This window comes from Paroedura picta, chromosome 16 (genome assembly GCF_049243985.1).
Source record: "Paroedura picta isolate Pp20150507F chromosome 16, Ppicta_v3.0, whole genome shotgun sequence".
NCBI lineage: Eukaryota > Metazoa > Chordata > Lepidosauria > Squamata > Gekkonidae > Paroedura > Paroedura picta.
The window spans coordinates 30,647,280-30,663,287 of NC_135384.1; the positions used below are offsets into that span (position 1 = coordinate 30,647,280).

A 16,008-nucleotide genomic window follows, 5' to 3' on the forward strand; every position below is an offset into this window, starting at 1 on the left:
ATCAGGAGGCTTCCTGAGCTGTACTCCCTGTTCTTTCCAAAACAGGGACCTGGGGGTGCAAACCAATATGCCTGCAAGAGGAAGAGCCGGCGGGGCGGGGCGGTTAAGGCCGGCGGCCTCTCATCTGGAGGACCAGGCTTGATTCCCCACTCCTCTCCATGGAGCCATCGGGGGGACCTTCGGCCAGCCACCATTCTCTTAGGGCTGTTCTCTCAGAGCTCTCTCAGCCCACCTCCCTCTCAGGGTGTCTGTGGTGGGGAGAGGAAGGGAAAGAGGTTCGGGACTCCTTCAGGTAGTGGAAAAACCAGCTGTTCTGCTTGGCATTAGGCATTTTTTAAGGAATTACATATAAAATAAGAATGTATTTTAAAAAGAGAAGCACGGTCCTTTTTCCTCATTTAAGATCTCGTTCTTTGTGGCCTCTGAGCATCACTCAGGCAGCTTCCATGGCTGCAGCACCCTCTGCAGTGAAGCCTTCGACTGAGAGATGAGTCGTGCCCCCCTAGCTTTCCTCTGCTATACCTCTTAGCCTATAAAAGGTGCTTAGCACTCTCTGAGCATGTACAGAGTGCAGACACTCCACAGTGGGAATGGTAAATGATCGATCGATCGATTGGCTGGCTCCCACATCTTACTTCTAGAGGCAGCTTGGTGGAGCGCAGACTTCTAGTCTAGTGAGCTGGGTTGGATTCCCCGCTCCTCCCCCACACAAAGCCCCCTGGGTGACCTTGGGCTCTCCACAGCACTGATCAAGGTGTTCGAACCAAGCAGTGATATCTGGGCTCTCTCAGCCCCCCCTCCCTCCCAGGGTGTCTGTGGTGGGGAGAGGAAGGGAAGGCGACTGGAAGCTGCTTTGAGACTCCTTTGGGTAGAGAAAGGCGGCACATAAGACCCAACTCTGCTTCTTCATTTCTCTGAAGGGGTTCCCTGAAGCCTGAACAAGATTTCAGAGGTTCCTCCACCATCAAGAGATTGAAAAAGGCTGAGCTGCAGTTTGCAGCTTTTGCTGATCTGGGCCTCCCCAAGCCCAGGCAATGTCCGTCAGGCGTAAACGGCCTGGAGTGTGTAGAGCAGGTTTTTTTGACAGAGAAAAGGCCTTGCCAAGATTCGGTCATCTGACATGGAGCCCGGAGCCGGGACCTTGCCGCACGGCCTGCCCAACAGCAGGGTCTTCCCTTTTTGCACGGCACGACGGCTGCAATTGCTTCTAAGGAGCCACATGAATCCCCTGAGCATCTGATGCCTCCTGGCTTGGCATCGCCTTGCAGGAGGGGAGCAGGCAGGCAGCCCTGCCCCTCTCGTTCCCCGCCTGCTCCCGGGCAGACTGACGGGTGTGTTTCCCCTCGTGCAGGTTGTGGCTTACCACTACTGCCAGGCCGACAACGCCTACACCTGCCTCGTGCCGGAGTTCGTGCACAACGTGGCGGCCCTCCTCTGCCGCTCCCCCCAGTTTGTGGCCTACCGGGAGCAGCTGTTGCGGGAGCCGCATCTCCAGAGCATGCTGAGCCTGCGTTCCTGCGTCCAGGACCCCTTGGCTTCCTTCCGGCGGGGAGTCCTGGAGCCCCTGGAAAGCCTTCACAGAGGTAAAGAGCACCGTGGTTGAGGTGGTCTGCCTCAGTACGGACGGGGCACCGTAATGCATGATTTCTCTCTGTTCCTCACACTTGGGCAGAACGGAAGATCCCTGATGAAGATTTCATCATTTTAATTGATGGTTTAAACGAAGCTGAATTCCACAAGCCTGATTATGGAGACACGATCGTGTCTTTCCTCAGCAAAATGATTGGGAAATTTCCATCCTGGCTGAAGATGATTGTAACCGTCAGAACGAGCCTTCAGGTGAGCCGAGCTCCTCTGTTCAAGTTGCCTTTGCTGAGGTTGCAGCCTGTTTGTTGTGTGTTGGGGCGCTGTGGCCGGGAGGAGGGCAGAACACTGCGGATCTCGCTAAGGAGGATTTGGGGACGTATTTCCAGGCCTCTCTAACACCTGCCCCACCCTCCTTGGATAGTGCCCTCTCGTGGTTAGAACCTCCCACCTGCAGCATCATTCTACCCCCTGCAGGCCTCTAAAGTGCGTTGGGGGGGTGTTTGGAATGGGCCCCAGATAGCAGCAAAGGGGACCGTGTCATTCCGTGGCGTCCCAGCCAAGGATCTAGGGGGCTTCAGCTTTCCTCACCCATCTCTTCGCCTTCTCTCTCTGTCTTCGTGCTGGGTGGGGAAGATAGTTGGAAAATTTGGCTTTGTATTTATACTAGTTTAATAAATGGCTCTGCTTTGTGTCCCTTCAGAGACCTTTTGCTGATGTAGTCCCACCTTTGTCCTTTTGCTTGGGAGATTAAAACCCGACCTGATACATATTGAATAAAGTTAGAGTCCTTTACCTTTCCCCTCCTCTCCCCACAACAGACACCCTGTGAGGTAGGTAGGGTTAAGGGAGTTCTGACGGAACTGCTCTTTGTGAACAGTGCTAACAGGACTGTGACTAGCCCAAGGCCGCCCAGCTGGCTACATGTGGAGTAGCAGGGGATCAAACCCCTGCATGTTCATGAAAGCTTACACCTTGAATAAAACTTTGCTGATCTGAAAGGTGCCAGACAGGACTCTGACTTTGTTCTGCTGCTTAAGACCAAGCAGATCACCCACCTGAATGGCTGTGTTTCTACTTGGATGTTTGTGCTTCTGCTTCCATTTTCACCTTCTCCAGAATGTCTATCTATGCCTATCTGTCTGCATTTCAGTCCGCTAATACCAACCAACTGGTTGTCCCTGGTCCCAAGGAGGGCCAGGACATTTCCTGTCCTGACCCCTGCCTGGTGCAATGAGCTCTTGGAGCATATCTGGGCCCTGACGGAGCTGGCACAGTTCCGCAGGGCCTGCAAGACGAAGAGCTTCTGCCAGGCCTCTGGCCGGGGCCCATAAAAAGGAACATCCAGCTTCCATCAGGCCCCACCCAACGATGCGGGAGATGTAGACCTTTGCCGTTCTGATTGAAATAGGATAAGAGATTCCAGTTTCTAGATAGCCAGTGCCTGATATTTAACCTGAAGTTGTTTCCTGTTATTTTAACTGTTTGATTGCATTCAAATTGTTTTAACCAAATCTAACTTTAAGTGCATTTGCATACTATGTTGTGCGCTGCCCTGGGCCGGGTCACTGGGGTGGGCGGTATAAAAATCTAACAAACAAACAAATAAATAAATTTACTTTATTCTTTTTTTTCCTTATAGGAAATAATTAAGTTATTACCCTTCCATAGGATATTCCTGGATAGACTGGAAGAAAACGAAGCAATAGATCAGGATCTCCAGGCCTACATCCTGCACCGAATACACAGCAGCTCTGAAATCCAGAACAACATCTCCCTGAATGGCAAGATGGACAACACCACCTTTGGCAAGCTCAGTTCTCACCTCAAGTCCCTGAGCCAAGGATCCTACCTGTACCTGAAGCTCACTTTTGATCTCATAGAAAAGGGCTACCTGGTTTTAAAAAGCTCTAGCTATAAGGTGGTCCCGGTCTCTCTTTCGGAGGTCTACCTGCTGCAGTGCAATATGAAGTTCCCCACGCAGTCTTCCTTTGACCGGGTGGTGCCTCTCCTGAACGTGGCGGTGGCGTCTCTCCACCCCTTGACGGATGAGCACATTTTCCAGGCCATCAATGCCGGCAGCATCGAGGAGACGCTGGAGTGGGAGGACTTCCAGCAGAGGATGGAGAACCTCTCCATGTTCCTTGTCAAGCGCAGGGATATGACCCGGATGTTTGTCCACCCGTCCTTCCGAGAGTGGCTGATCTGGAGAGACGAGGGGGAAAAGAGCAAGTTCCTGTGTGACCCCAGGTAGGCGAGCCATTCGTGCTGAAGGGCTCTTCCCCCCAAGGTCTCTGTATCTCTGTGAGTGCGGATCCATGCCCAAGGCTTGCTAGGTACCAGGGGTGGCCAAGCTACAGCTCTCCAGATGTCCATGGGCCATAGTTACCCTATCCTATCAATACACGTTGGACCCCAGTGGCACCTTTAGGACAAACAGAGTTCTGCTCAAGGTATAAGCTTTAGTGTGAAAGCACACTTCTTCAGATATGCCATGTGCATACACACAATCGCTGATGTTGTTGTTGTTGTTGTTGTCAACTGTTGTTGTCGTGTCTGACTCGTGTCGATCCCACGGCACAGCTGCTGCCACAATCCCCAATCCGGCACTGTCTCCCTCAGCTGTGCAGTGTTCTGGCTGGTGTCCATTTTGATCGTGTCTAGCCACCGCGTTCCTTGTCAGCCAGGTTTCCTTTTTCCCCTGAACCATCCTAGCATTGTTGCTTTCTCCACTGAGTTGGATCGCATGATATGGCCAAACTAAGTGAGCTAGAGTTTTGTGATAGATCGGGCTTCTCTTGTCTGGTTTTTTCATTGTCCAGCTTTCACAGCCCTTAGTGGCTACTGGAAATAGAAATAATCTACATTTGATAGTCTGGCTTCCGTCCTTGCCTTTCCATGTTTGGTTCAAGCTCATCATTGCTGAGCGGCCCAGAGCCATTTGACGTTTTATTTCCATACTGCAGTCCCCACCTCGTCAATTTGTGATCCAAGAAAAATGAACTCTTGAGCACATTCGATCTCTTCGCTTTCAAGTGTTCTTGTCCCTTGTCTGTTTTTGCAGTGGTCATTATTTTGTCTCTTTTGTGTTTCAGAAAGGCCCCGTTTCTCACTTACTTCATTGGCCTTCCTAATCAGCTGTCCTCCGACAGGAGGGTCATGTCATCAATAATTCAGATTGCTTTTCTTTCCTGTAGGGATTGAGCAGCCTTCTCAATCAAGGCAAAATTCTGCCTGTTCCTTAAAAACAGTACCGTAATTTGGTTCAAGATCCCAGCTTTTCTGGATAAAAAGGGAAATAAAATTCTTACCCAACTATCCTTATAAAACAGGCCAATACAATAAAGCATGTAAAACAGATTCCGTACAGTTTTGTCCACAGGGGCAGAGTCTGTTTTAATAAAGACTGTTGCAATGCCACCCAGTAAGCAATGCAGAAAGGAGAACGTTTAAGGTCACTAACATAAAAGGTTTTCTCTGTGGATTGATTAAAAGATAAAAATATGGAGCTATGAGGTCCAAACTGGGCAGGGTTCCTATACTAAGAGGAGAGCATGTTATGCTAGCTGCACAGGCTAGTTAATGATATTACAATAAAGTTTATTGGCTGTGACCAAAAGCCATTATAACCTGACACATACAGCATAACAGTGATATTATTTTGTATTCAAAATACCAACAAAAACAATTGATTTTGAGCATTGAAAGTAATTGATTTACTGGGGAACCTACAAAAGCCCCTATAAATATATTTTATCATATGTCAGGCTTGGTTTCCCCCCCCCCTCCCCTTAAGGATACCATGAGCAGGGGGGAATCTTACATTTCCATACAAATTAGTTACTTTTTGTATAGATAGCACTCTTTGGAGATGACATCTTCCTTGCAAATAAATAAGGTTGTTTTCCAGCACCCCATGGCTTAAATATTCACAGGGTTGTAGTTTTATAAATAAGGAATAGATAATGTAGAACTGACTTTGATGGGAAATGATGAATTATGTTTCTGACAAAATCAAAGTAAACTGTCATTAGATTATAATTATATGTTTGGAAATAGCAAAATGATTCCTAACGACACACAACAAATGGATGAATATCCAGGGGTTGATGGCATGAAAAATAGCTAGAAGTTCAAAATATTGAGATGTATTTTCTATGTTGCTTCATACCAGGCTTTATCAAGCAGGGTCTCATGAGAACCCTGCCCCTTCCAAAATAGCCAGTGATGGGCCTGGAGGGGGTGGGGACGGGAGGGCCCCCAGGTAGGAAGTGAGGCTTCCCAACCCTATTCTGCAGGGTCATGCCACTTGTGGGATTTCTTGGAGTCTGAGGACTGTTTCAGGGGGTTCCCAACAGTAGGAACATTGAGCAGGGCTGCCGTATACTTTTGATGCAGCCAGGATATTCTCTGATAATACATTCAGATTGCTTTCCTTTCCTGTAGGGCTTGAGGCCATGTAGATCGGTCTGTCTGTCTGCCTAGGTAAGCACTCCCACCTTCTTTTCCCATCGTGTTTCTTTGTTTTGCTGCCCTTTGTCCAGGAGCGGCCACACCCTGCTTGCCTTCTGGTTTTCGCGTCAGGAGGGGAAGCTGAACAGACAGCAGACGATTGAGCTGGGCCACCATATCCTCAAAGCACACATCTTCAAGGTAATAAACGATCCACTAAGACTTCTGGTGTTTTCAGCACGTATAAAGACGTCCATATTAATACGTTCGCCCTGGTCAGCTCTCCGGGCAGCTTTCTAGCGCAACTGGTTGTCCTTCCTCCACGGGGTGAAGGGAGACTAAAAATATTAGGGAGCTGCCTTGCAGGGCCCAGCAGGCTCTCCTGGTGTTATCAGACAGCCACCTGGACAAAAACTGAGGAGGGAGTCCTCCCTGCAGCGTCATCTACCCTAAATGAGCTCCTGATGCTTCTGGATGCAAGAAACAGACAAGAAATTAGTCTTGGCCCGGCACAGGAGGGTGGATTGGGACTTGGGGAAAGCAAATCGTTACTATTAAAAAATGTGCAAAAAAGGTAGGCCCCTGTCGCTCTGTTTCATGTGCTGGAAGGCTTGGTGCTGGAACGGCCTCTGCAACAAATGCCAGAGGAGAGGACCGCGACTGTTTCTTTTGCAGGGGCTGAGCAAGAAAGTTGGGGTCTCCTCGTCCATCCTCCAGGGGCTCTGGATCTCCTACAGCACCGAAGGCCTTTCCATGGCTCTGGCCTCTCTGCGGAATCTGTACACGCCCAACATCAAGGTAATGGAGGTGTCAGCAAGGGGCTGCCTCTTGAGCCTCTGAGGAGGCCAGGCCCCTGGCAAGGAGGGGCAACTGCCACGGAAGCTGTGCTTGGGCCCACCCCTTAGGTGAGGAGGAAGTGAAGGAGCCCAGAGTGCTCGGCTTGCAGTGTGAGCTCGGCTCACTTGTCCTGTGGGGAGAGGAAGGAAAAGCGTTGGGACTCCGATGGGGCACAAAAACCAGCTCCTCTTCTTCTCTTCTCTCGTGCCGCTTAGGTCAGTCGGCTGCTGATTTTAGGGGGGGCCAACGTCAACTACAGGACGGAGGTGCTGAACAATGCCCCAATCCTGTGTGTCCAGGCACACCTGGGCTACACCGAGATGGTGGCTCTGCTGCTGGAGTCCGGAGCGAATGTCGACGCCCCCTCCGAAAGTGGCCTGACGCCCCTGGGCTACGCAGCGGCTGCCGGCTACCTGAGCATCGTGGTGCTCCTGTGCAAGAGGCGCGCCAAGGTGAGGACGGGGGCCGAGCATAGTGGGGTGGGTGGGGCCTTCCTGGCGGATTCTGGCACAAGGGGCTGCCGTTTTTCACAGGACTTCACACTGGGCCTCAGGTTTCTGCACAAAGAGGTGGGCTGAACAGTGACCCTTATTCAGGGCAGAGGAGAGCCCCAGTCAGACGCTGGCGTGAGCCGCGCTTTGCAAATGACGGCTTGAGTACAACCCTCAAGTTTGCTGTACTGTCCAAAGGTTGACTGGGGGCTGTTCAGCCCAAGGTCTAAGACATAGTTTGTACTTGGTTTGTGAACAGCAGCTAAGCAGAGGGTGAGGAGGACAGCCTGCTGAGGCCAAAGGGGCCTGGCTGCTGAAGGGAAGTCCTCTCGCACCAACTGTTGGGAGGTCTTCAGGGGGTGAGCAGGCAGCTCACAGGGGCCTGGTAGGTGTTGTATACTTGGGTTTTGACAAGGTGCCTCTCCAAAGACTTCTAATGATTCTCAGACCCCTGAAGGAAGAGAAGGCCTTGGCCTCCAGGCCTCACTTGCTGCCGTCAGCCCGGCCAGGGACTAGCGGTCCTGTGTGAAACACAAGCGGAGCAGTCTGAGGCTGTCCTGGCCTCCCTTCCGTGTCTGAGAGAAGCTCCTCGGAGGCAGAGAAAGGCCCTCAAGGGAGCTGAGCCCTCCTTGCACTGGAGGATCATGTCGTCCCGAAGCCTCCTGTGGAAAACCCCTTTGCCTTTTCTGTTTATAGTTTCCAGTGATGGTTTTGCTTCATGCTTGGGGAGTGGTACCCATCTTGAGAGATTCCTTTTGGCTAACTCTGGCAGTTTTGACTGGAGTCTGCTGGTCCTCATTGAGGGTAATCGGTGTAGCAGCCGTTCATCCGGGGATCTGTCTCTGGTTCAGAGAGTTTCCTCGTTACGTTTCGCTTGCCAGGACTCGGAGCTGTGCACGGGCCAGGTTTCCTTTCTGCCCACTGGCGCCTTCTCTCATGCAGGGGGCTAGACCCCAAACCCTAGTAGGTCATCCACACGGAAGGCCGTGTCAGTCGTGGTACACGCGAGCAGCTGCCTGTGGCCGTGAGGAAGAGGACACCGGCTTCTCTAGAACAGACGTGGGTGGCCTGTCTCTTGCCCAAAGGAGCCCAGAGTAGCGTTATGAGATCACGGGTCATAATGAGAGCAGCCTGTTTGAATGGTCTGTGGTCTCTTTTGTCTTTCTTTGCCAAGGTGGATCACTTGGACAAGAACGGCCAGTGTGCCCTGGTGCAGGCCGCCCTCCGAGGCCACCTGGAGGTGGTCAGGTTCTTGATCCAGGGCGACTGGACGATGGCCGGGCAGCAGCAGGGCGTGTTCAAGAAGAGCCAGGCCATCCAGCAGGCCCTCGTCGCAGCTGCCAGCATGGGATATGCAGAGGTCTGTCGCCTCTCAGCAAAGCCCCGGACAACAAGAAGGGTTTTCGATGGGTGGGGGAGAGGCCCGGAGCCCCTTAACTGGTCTTCCTCTCCCGTCTGATATGGTGGAAGACATGGGCGCAGAATCCGCCTGAGGGCGGCAGCCCCCTCCCTGAACCCCAGGGGTCCCTGTCACTCAGCGTCTGCATGACAGAGCCTCACAGCCTTAGTTGGGTAAACTACAAGGTGATACACATCGGCCGCCCATAAGTGTCGAGCAGCTCACAGTCCTGGATCTCTCTGGAGATGGCTTGGCCAGAGAGCTGAACACATCACAGTCCTCATTAGAGGATTCTTTTGGCAGTGATTTTGTAAAGAGAGAATAGACTTTTGAGTTAATTATGTACTATCTGAGACTGCTATTTTTGTATGCGTGTATCCCGTGATTGTGTTTATAAAAGCTTAGTTTACACAGTGATTTCCAAAAACAAAAGCAGATGCAAAGACAGATAAAATAACTATTATACTGGGAAGAATGGGGAATTGGTTGACTCTTCCCCCCCACCCTTATTAGTTCAGAGAGCAGCTCCTGTTCCAGACGTCAGCTGCGTATTTCTAGCACGTGGCGTGGCTTCTGAACTGACATGTTTCTTTGCTTTTAGATTGTCTCCTACTTGCTTGATCTTCCAGAAAAAGATGAGGAGGAGGTGGAGCGTGCACAAATCAACAGCTTTGACAGCCTTTGGGGAGAGACAGGTAGATTCTCCAGGCATCATGTGCCTCCCCTCCGGGCTCGTGAATTCTTGGCTGCAGTATGGAAAGCAGTGGGCTCCCCGGGGGAGTCAGTGCAGCTTCCAGCTCCCTCTTTTGCCAGGGTGCCACTTGTCTATTGCTGCTGTATGTTCTAGGAGGTCAAGGATTCCATAGAGTAGTCAGTAAAGGTGCAGGTAAATATATAAATGGAATAAATACGTTTAAAATGATAGTATTAATTCTGTATTGGGAGGTGGAGACTGATGATCGTTCATTATCTAGAGTGTTGTCATGGAACCAGAAACTGAGTCTCCCTCCGTGGGTTGACCCCACCTCATCCTTGAAACCCAAAAGGATCCAGCAACCAGAATTAGGCCAACTCAATGAATTCTCCAAGGAAACCCCCACAGTGGACTCTTTCCTAATGGAGGCTGAGTTAAAAAGCTTCTCGTGGCTCAGTGACTGGATGGAAATTATTTTATCAAACTCTTTTCATGGAATGCCTGAAGTTGTGCTTGAAAAAGAAGGCTCCATTAGGAGATTTATACGGAGAGGATTCCACACCCCACTAATGCAGGAATGATAGCTACCAGGTGATATTTGGAGGGGGGGGATTTCTCAACATTTTCAGCGTGTGCTGAGAGAGGTAACAAAAAGGGTCACTTCGAGGGAGGATTCACTGGCTCAGGTGAAAATTCTTTGCATATTATAAGGAGATGAGGGGAGTGGCTGCTGCTTCCCTGGTGCAGGAGCTTTCTGAGCAGAGCTCTGCTGAAGCTGGATTGGCACTAGCAGAAATGACTCAGCCACCATCATTTCAGCCCACGCAGTTTTGCCTTCCATGCTCTTGATTGACAGGCTGCTGTAAGGTCCGCAGAGAAGTCCCATGCAGAGCAGCTGGTCAACTCTTCAAACGCTCTTTGGGTGACCCGCAGCTGCGCCCACAAATAATACCCCAGTTTGTTTCTGTTTCCTGTGCTTAGTGCCCTGGCAGCAACAGCCTCATCAGGCAGCTCTACCACTTTCAGCAGCTGGACTTTGATGGCTTTTTCTGAGGTGTTGCCTGCAGATGTATCGGCATGTTCGAGGCCTGCAGGTTTCTCTGTAATCTGCCCGTTTTGTGTGGCAGGTCAAGTGTGGTGTGAGGGCTCTGAGGTTCTTGGGTGATCATCTGTAGAGTGACGTGACAGACCCACTTTCCGGGCAGCTGGGCCCTTCCCACCCAGGGCAGTCTGAGGAGACGGAGAATCCTCCCCAAGGAAAGGGAAGTCCAGGACTTTCCCAGGTGGCCTCCAGGCCAGCATAAAACTGGCATGTTCTGTGTTCGGCTGCCTCAAGCTTTATGGAAGGGGGGGGGGATAGAGGTTTTTAAATAAATACATCCTGCCCCTAAACCCCCACACCAAAAAAAAACAAAACAAACAACCTTGGCCTCTCAGAACAGCAACTCCAGAGAAGCCGTGTTTCCCCCGTGTGACACAGTAATCGTGCTGAAAGTATTTAGGAACAAACTCCAGCAAAAAATGCTTATGTTGGAAATCAAATTGTGGAAACCTGCGACATTGGAGACTAGCCAGACAGCTCTCCACCTTGGCAAGGTTTAGAATCTGAGGGAAACACCCATTTTAGAAAGGTTCTCTCCCCTCCCCCACCCCCACTTTGGTCTTGTTGGGCACATTGTAGGTGAAGGAAGAGGAACCAGCACAGCCAGGGGAAGCAGCACATCGAGAAACATCTTAAATATAATGTTCATGTTCCCCCAGGAACAGAAAATAAATGCAACCGTTGCTTTTCTTGCAAGGTGCAATACGCCCTGAGTCCCTGTGAGAAAGGCAGACGGTGCATGCTGTGAGTAGAGATGTGAACTGAAACACGGAGGCACGAAGCCCTCCAGTTGTTCTCGCGACGGCCTCCGCTTCCTGGGCCGGCCTCCTGAGCGCTTGGGTGCCTTCCTCACACGGCTGGGCAAGCCAAAGCGGCCTGACAGCACTGCCCTGAGCTCCGGGATTCCCTGCACCAAGCGCCTGCGGGGAGTTTTTGTATCAGCGCTTTGTCTTTTACTATCCCAGACTCCTCAGTTGTGCAGAGCTCTGTGGCTCCTGCTGGCATCGGCAGCCATTCCGACTTGAGCGCAGTGTGGTAGTAGATGCCCCCCCCCATCCGCCCCCCCCCCCCACCAAGTTCTCTGGCTTCGGCAATTCACTGTGCTGCTTCCAAATAAAACCCGCAGCATCTCTTGCTTCAGGGGCAGCCTTTGGCCTCTTCCGGCTCCCTTGTGCTGGTGGGATTCAGTTCGGGGGTCTGTGTCGCATTGCACAGAATCCATTTCATGCCCATCCTGCCCGCATACGGAGCCTTTGCCCTCCAGGGAAGGTCCTGGGAGGATCTGCAGGCCATCCTCCGGGGCGAGGCTTGGAGGCAGACCCAAACCAGCCCCTCCTCCCTGTGTGTCTTGTCTTCTTCCCCAGGCGGTAGAGGTGGCCCGGGGAGGCGCCCAGCTCCAGGCTCTGCGGAGGCCCGATTTGGGGCCGTGGCACCGCCGCTGCTTTCCGCGGCCCGCTCTTCTGCCCAACCAAGCCTTCTCCTCTCTTCCAGCTCTGACGGCTGCAGCAGGACGCGGCAAGCTGGATGTCTGTCGCCTGCTTCTGGAGCAGGGAGCCGCCGTCGCCCAGGCCAACCGGCGGGGGGTCGTGCCTCTCTTCAGCGCCGTCCGGCAGGGCCACTGGCAGGTAAGGGGAGGGATGGGGCAGAGCCCGCAAGCAGAGACCCCAGCCAGAAGGTGGCTTCCGGGTGCTCCCGAGTCTCTGCAGTGCCCAGCCGTTTGCCGGGGCTGAAGCGGCTGGGATGCTGGAAGTCCTGCCTCTGGGCCGTTGCCCCTCGTGCCTGGGGCACAGGACCCCTTTGCCAGCCAGGGCTGTAGCCTCTGAGCAGAGCGGGTACCAGCCTGGCCCCGACTGCTCTCTTAAGCCGAGTGCTTTCTGGCCGTGGGCTTCCCGCTCTAGCTGCTGAGCCTGCAAGAAAGGGGGGGCCTGCTTGGGTCTTGTTCACCCCCCCCCCTTGGGGTGGCAGCTGGCGACAGAAGGCAGTTCCCCCGGCAGCTTAGGAAGGCAGGCTGTAGGTCCCTACCCTCCCCAGGCCACAGTCCGAGCCAGGGAGTAATCAGGATGAGTCTGGGTTGATCCCAGGAATCAAGCTGACCATCAGCATGAAAGGGCTTCTCTGAGGAATGGGAGATCCCTCAGCTCCTTGGAATCCCTCCCCTGGGAGGCTTTCATTTTATCTTGAAGCCATCTAAGCAGAGACCAGCTGACTTCTTGGCCATGGGATCTGGCAGTAGGAAGCCTTATTGAAACTTGTTATGCTCTTGGGGGATGGGCTTGTGGTCAGGTATTCTGGCACCGGATTCATCCAGACAAGGGCTTTAGATGAACTCTTTCTCACCAGCACCAGCAGCTGCTGCTCAGAGGTCATGGTCTTGCCACATGGATCAAAGAAGAAGTGACCAGACATCAGCACGTTCCTCTGAAGCAGAAGAACAAGACTGGGCTCTTATTGGCCCCTCTTCTCTACCCAAAGGAGTCTCAAAGCAGCTTTCAGTCACCTTCCCTTTCCTCTCCCCACCACAAACACCCTGTGAAGGAGGGAAGGCAAAGACAGAAGAAGAAGAGCTGGTTCTTCTATGCCACTTTTCTCTACCCGAAGGAGACTCAAAGTGGCTTACCCTTTCCTCTCCCCACCACAGACACCCTGTGAGGTGGGTGAGGCTGAGAGAGCCCTGATATTCCTGCTCAGTCAGAACAGCTTTATCAGTGCCCTGGTGAGCCCACGGTCAGCCAGCTGGCTGCATGTGGAAGAGGCAAGCGTGAAGTCATGATTAAGAGCAGCAGCCTCTAATCTGTAGAGCCTGGTTCCATTCTCCACTCCTCCTCCACCTGCAGCCTTGGGTGCAGGCTGACCTTGGGCGAGTCGCAGTTCTCTGAAAGCTTTCTCAGCCTCACCTACCTCACAGGGTGTCTGTGATGGGGAGAGGAAGAACAAGCTTTATGGAAGCTCATACCTTGAATTAAACGTAGCAGAAGACAGAATCGGGATACAGGACGGTCTTGACAGCCAGGAAGGCTGGGCTAAAATGAATAAAATTAATTTCAGTAGTGATAAATGTCAAGTTCTGCATTTAGGTGGGAAAAATCAAATGCATCATTGTAGGCTGGGGGAGACCTGTCTTGGCAGTAGTACGTGTGAAAAGGATCTGGGGGTCTTAGTAGACTGAACATGTGTCAACAGTGTGACTCCGTGGATAAAAAGGCAAGTGGGATTTGGGGCTGTATCAAAAGAAGTGTAGTGCCAAGATTGTGTGAGGTGGTGGTACCGCTGTACTCTGCTCTGGTTCAGCCTCACTCATAGTCTGAGCACTTTTCCACAGATGAGGGTGACAAAGATGGTGAGGAGTTTGGAGACCAAGTCGTTTGAGGAAAGGTTGTGGAAGCTTGGTCTGTTCAGCCTGGAGAGGAGACGACTCAGAGGTGATAGGATCACCATCTTCAAATACTTGAGGGGCTGTCCTATAGAAGATGGAACAGAGCTGTTTTCTGTTGCCCCAGAGGGTCAGACCAGAACCAGTGGATTGAAATTAAGTCAAAAGAACTTTCAGCTAAACATCCGGAAGAAGTTCCTGACAGTTAGAGCAATTCCTCATTGGAAGATGCTTCCTCAGGAGGTAGTGAATTCTCCTCTTTTGGAAGTTTTTAAGCAGAGACTAGATAGATGACAGAAATGCTGATTCTGTAAACTCAGGCAGATTATGAGGGGGTGGGCAGGAAGAGTTGCATCTGAGCTTGGTTCTTGTGGCCCTTTCTTGCCTGCCCAGGGACATGCCAATTGCTACCTTGGGGTCAGGAGGCAAATTTCTTCCAGGCCAGACTGGCCAGGGATTGTGGTTTCCCCCTTGTGGGGGGGGGCATCATCTGGGAATGGAATTGAGGTCATTGTGAGTGAGCAGGTGGTTATGTAGGAGGTTGGACTAGATGACCCTGGAGATCCCTTCCAACTCCATGATTCTTTGATTCTAAGCATGGAAGCCATAGATGTGACTGCACAGATGTGCACTTGAAGAACATCAGCTCCAGGTAGGCAACAGAGCCAGTGTAGCATAGTGGTTAAAGAGAGGCGGACTCTGCTCTAGAGAACCAGGTTTGATCCCCCACTCCTTGGGCCCATCACCGTTCTCTTAGAACTCTCTCAGCCTCACCTCCCTCACCGGGGGCCTGTTCTAGGGAGAGGAAAGGAAAAGCCACTTTGGGGAGTGAAAAGCAGGACAGAAAAAATTGCTCTTCTTCTTGGATTATGCGTGGTTTATAGTCTCGCTCTGTATCTTTTCAGATTGTCGACCTCTTGCTCACTCATGGGGCAGATGTCAACATGGCGGATAAACAAGGCCGGACTCCCTTGATGATGGCCTCTTCAGAGGGCCATCTGAGCACAGTGGAGTTCTTGCTGGCACAAGGTGAGTTCTTGGGGTAGATCCAGAATGGCTGGATTTCTGTCTAAAACCAGAATTAGCTTCCTCTGATTGCAACAGTCGGTGCCATTATGCAGCCTCTGTTTGTTGCATCACTGCTTAAAATTCTTTAGATGAATGCTATGCATGGTACAGAAGAGGGTTTTCCAGTAATGCCAGGAGCAGAAAGGGGGGGAGGAACCTGGCCTGCCCCTGCAGAAGGTTTCTGTTGGCCAGGCCTGACACGCAAACAAACGTGCCCCTGGATCCCAAAGCAGTCCTTGAACTGACTTCCCAGAACGTCCTGCGGGGGTCAGGAGTGGGGGTGGGGCCTAAAAAACCCTCCTCATCCACCACCCTCAGCCTGCTCTAGATCCAACCCAGAATGGCCATCGGCAGACAGAACTGGGGGACGCAGAGGCCAGGACCAGCCACACGGGAATTGATCGCCTCTGTGGCCACCTGCTCCTCTTACAAAGAGGCTTGGATTTCAGTGCTTGTGAGAAAGCTCACGCCGTGAATGAATCTTTGTTGGTCTTAAAGATGTTCCTGGACTCTGATTTCATTGTGCTACTTCAGACCAACACGGCCACCCATTTGAATCTATCGTGAGAGACGTGTTTGCGGGACAGGTCTTATGAATCAGTGAAGTATTTTATGGGGCCTGTCTGTGTTACTTGATATTTAGTTCATATGTAGGTTTCATTTCTCAGTCTTTGTTCCCTTTTGGTACAAAGCCCATATTTGTTTATTGAAAATGGCTGGTGAGAATTACCAAATGTGATCCAGGAAATGGCAGGTGCATCCTTAAAGGTGGGCATAAGGCCAGCTACTTTGAAGGAGACCTTTTATAACATCTTTGCCATAAAAAAAAAGTGCTGGGCTACTTGTAATTCTGTTGCAAATATTCACCCCCGGCCTTGAACCGTCTCTGGCTTGTGATGTCGCCTCTGGTATCTCTGCCTTTGCTCTGTGAATTGGGGCTTCTGCGCTGTGAATGCTCAGGGATTAGGCTCCAGTTGTCTTTACCTGGTTAGAAGGAGAAAGAGCTGGTTT

At 51.7% G+C, this 16,008-nt stretch overlaps 1 protein-coding gene across 18 annotated transcripts in view; it reads left to right on the forward strand.

The window, feature by feature from the left end:
* TANC2 (tetratricopeptide repeat, ankyrin repeat and coiled-coil containing 2) overlaps positions 1 to 16,008 on the forward strand; it is a 114,112-nt gene that overhangs the window by 82,781 nt on the left and 15,323 nt on the right. For all 18 annotated transcript variants that reach the window (XM_077313799.1, XM_077313808.1, XM_077313797.1 and 15 more), the window contains 10 exons: positions 1,352 to 1,583; positions 1,673 to 1,839; positions 3,227 to 3,834; positions 6,129 to 6,237; positions 6,712 to 6,834; positions 7,089 to 7,325; positions 8,539 to 8,724; positions 9,365 to 9,458; positions 12,051 to 12,184; positions 14,835 to 14,958. In XM_077313799.1, coding sequence (XP_077169914.1) covers positions 1,352 to 1,583; positions 1,673 to 1,839; positions 3,227 to 3,834; positions 6,129 to 6,237; positions 6,712 to 6,834; positions 7,089 to 7,325; positions 8,539 to 8,724; positions 9,365 to 9,458; positions 12,051 to 12,184; positions 14,835 to 14,958 — 2,014 coding nt within the window. The remainder of the gene's footprint in view (positions 1 to 1,351; positions 1,584 to 1,672; positions 1,840 to 3,226; positions 3,835 to 6,128; positions 6,238 to 6,711; positions 6,835 to 7,088; positions 7,326 to 8,538; positions 8,725 to 9,364; positions 9,459 to 12,050; positions 12,185 to 14,834; positions 14,959 to 16,008) is intronic.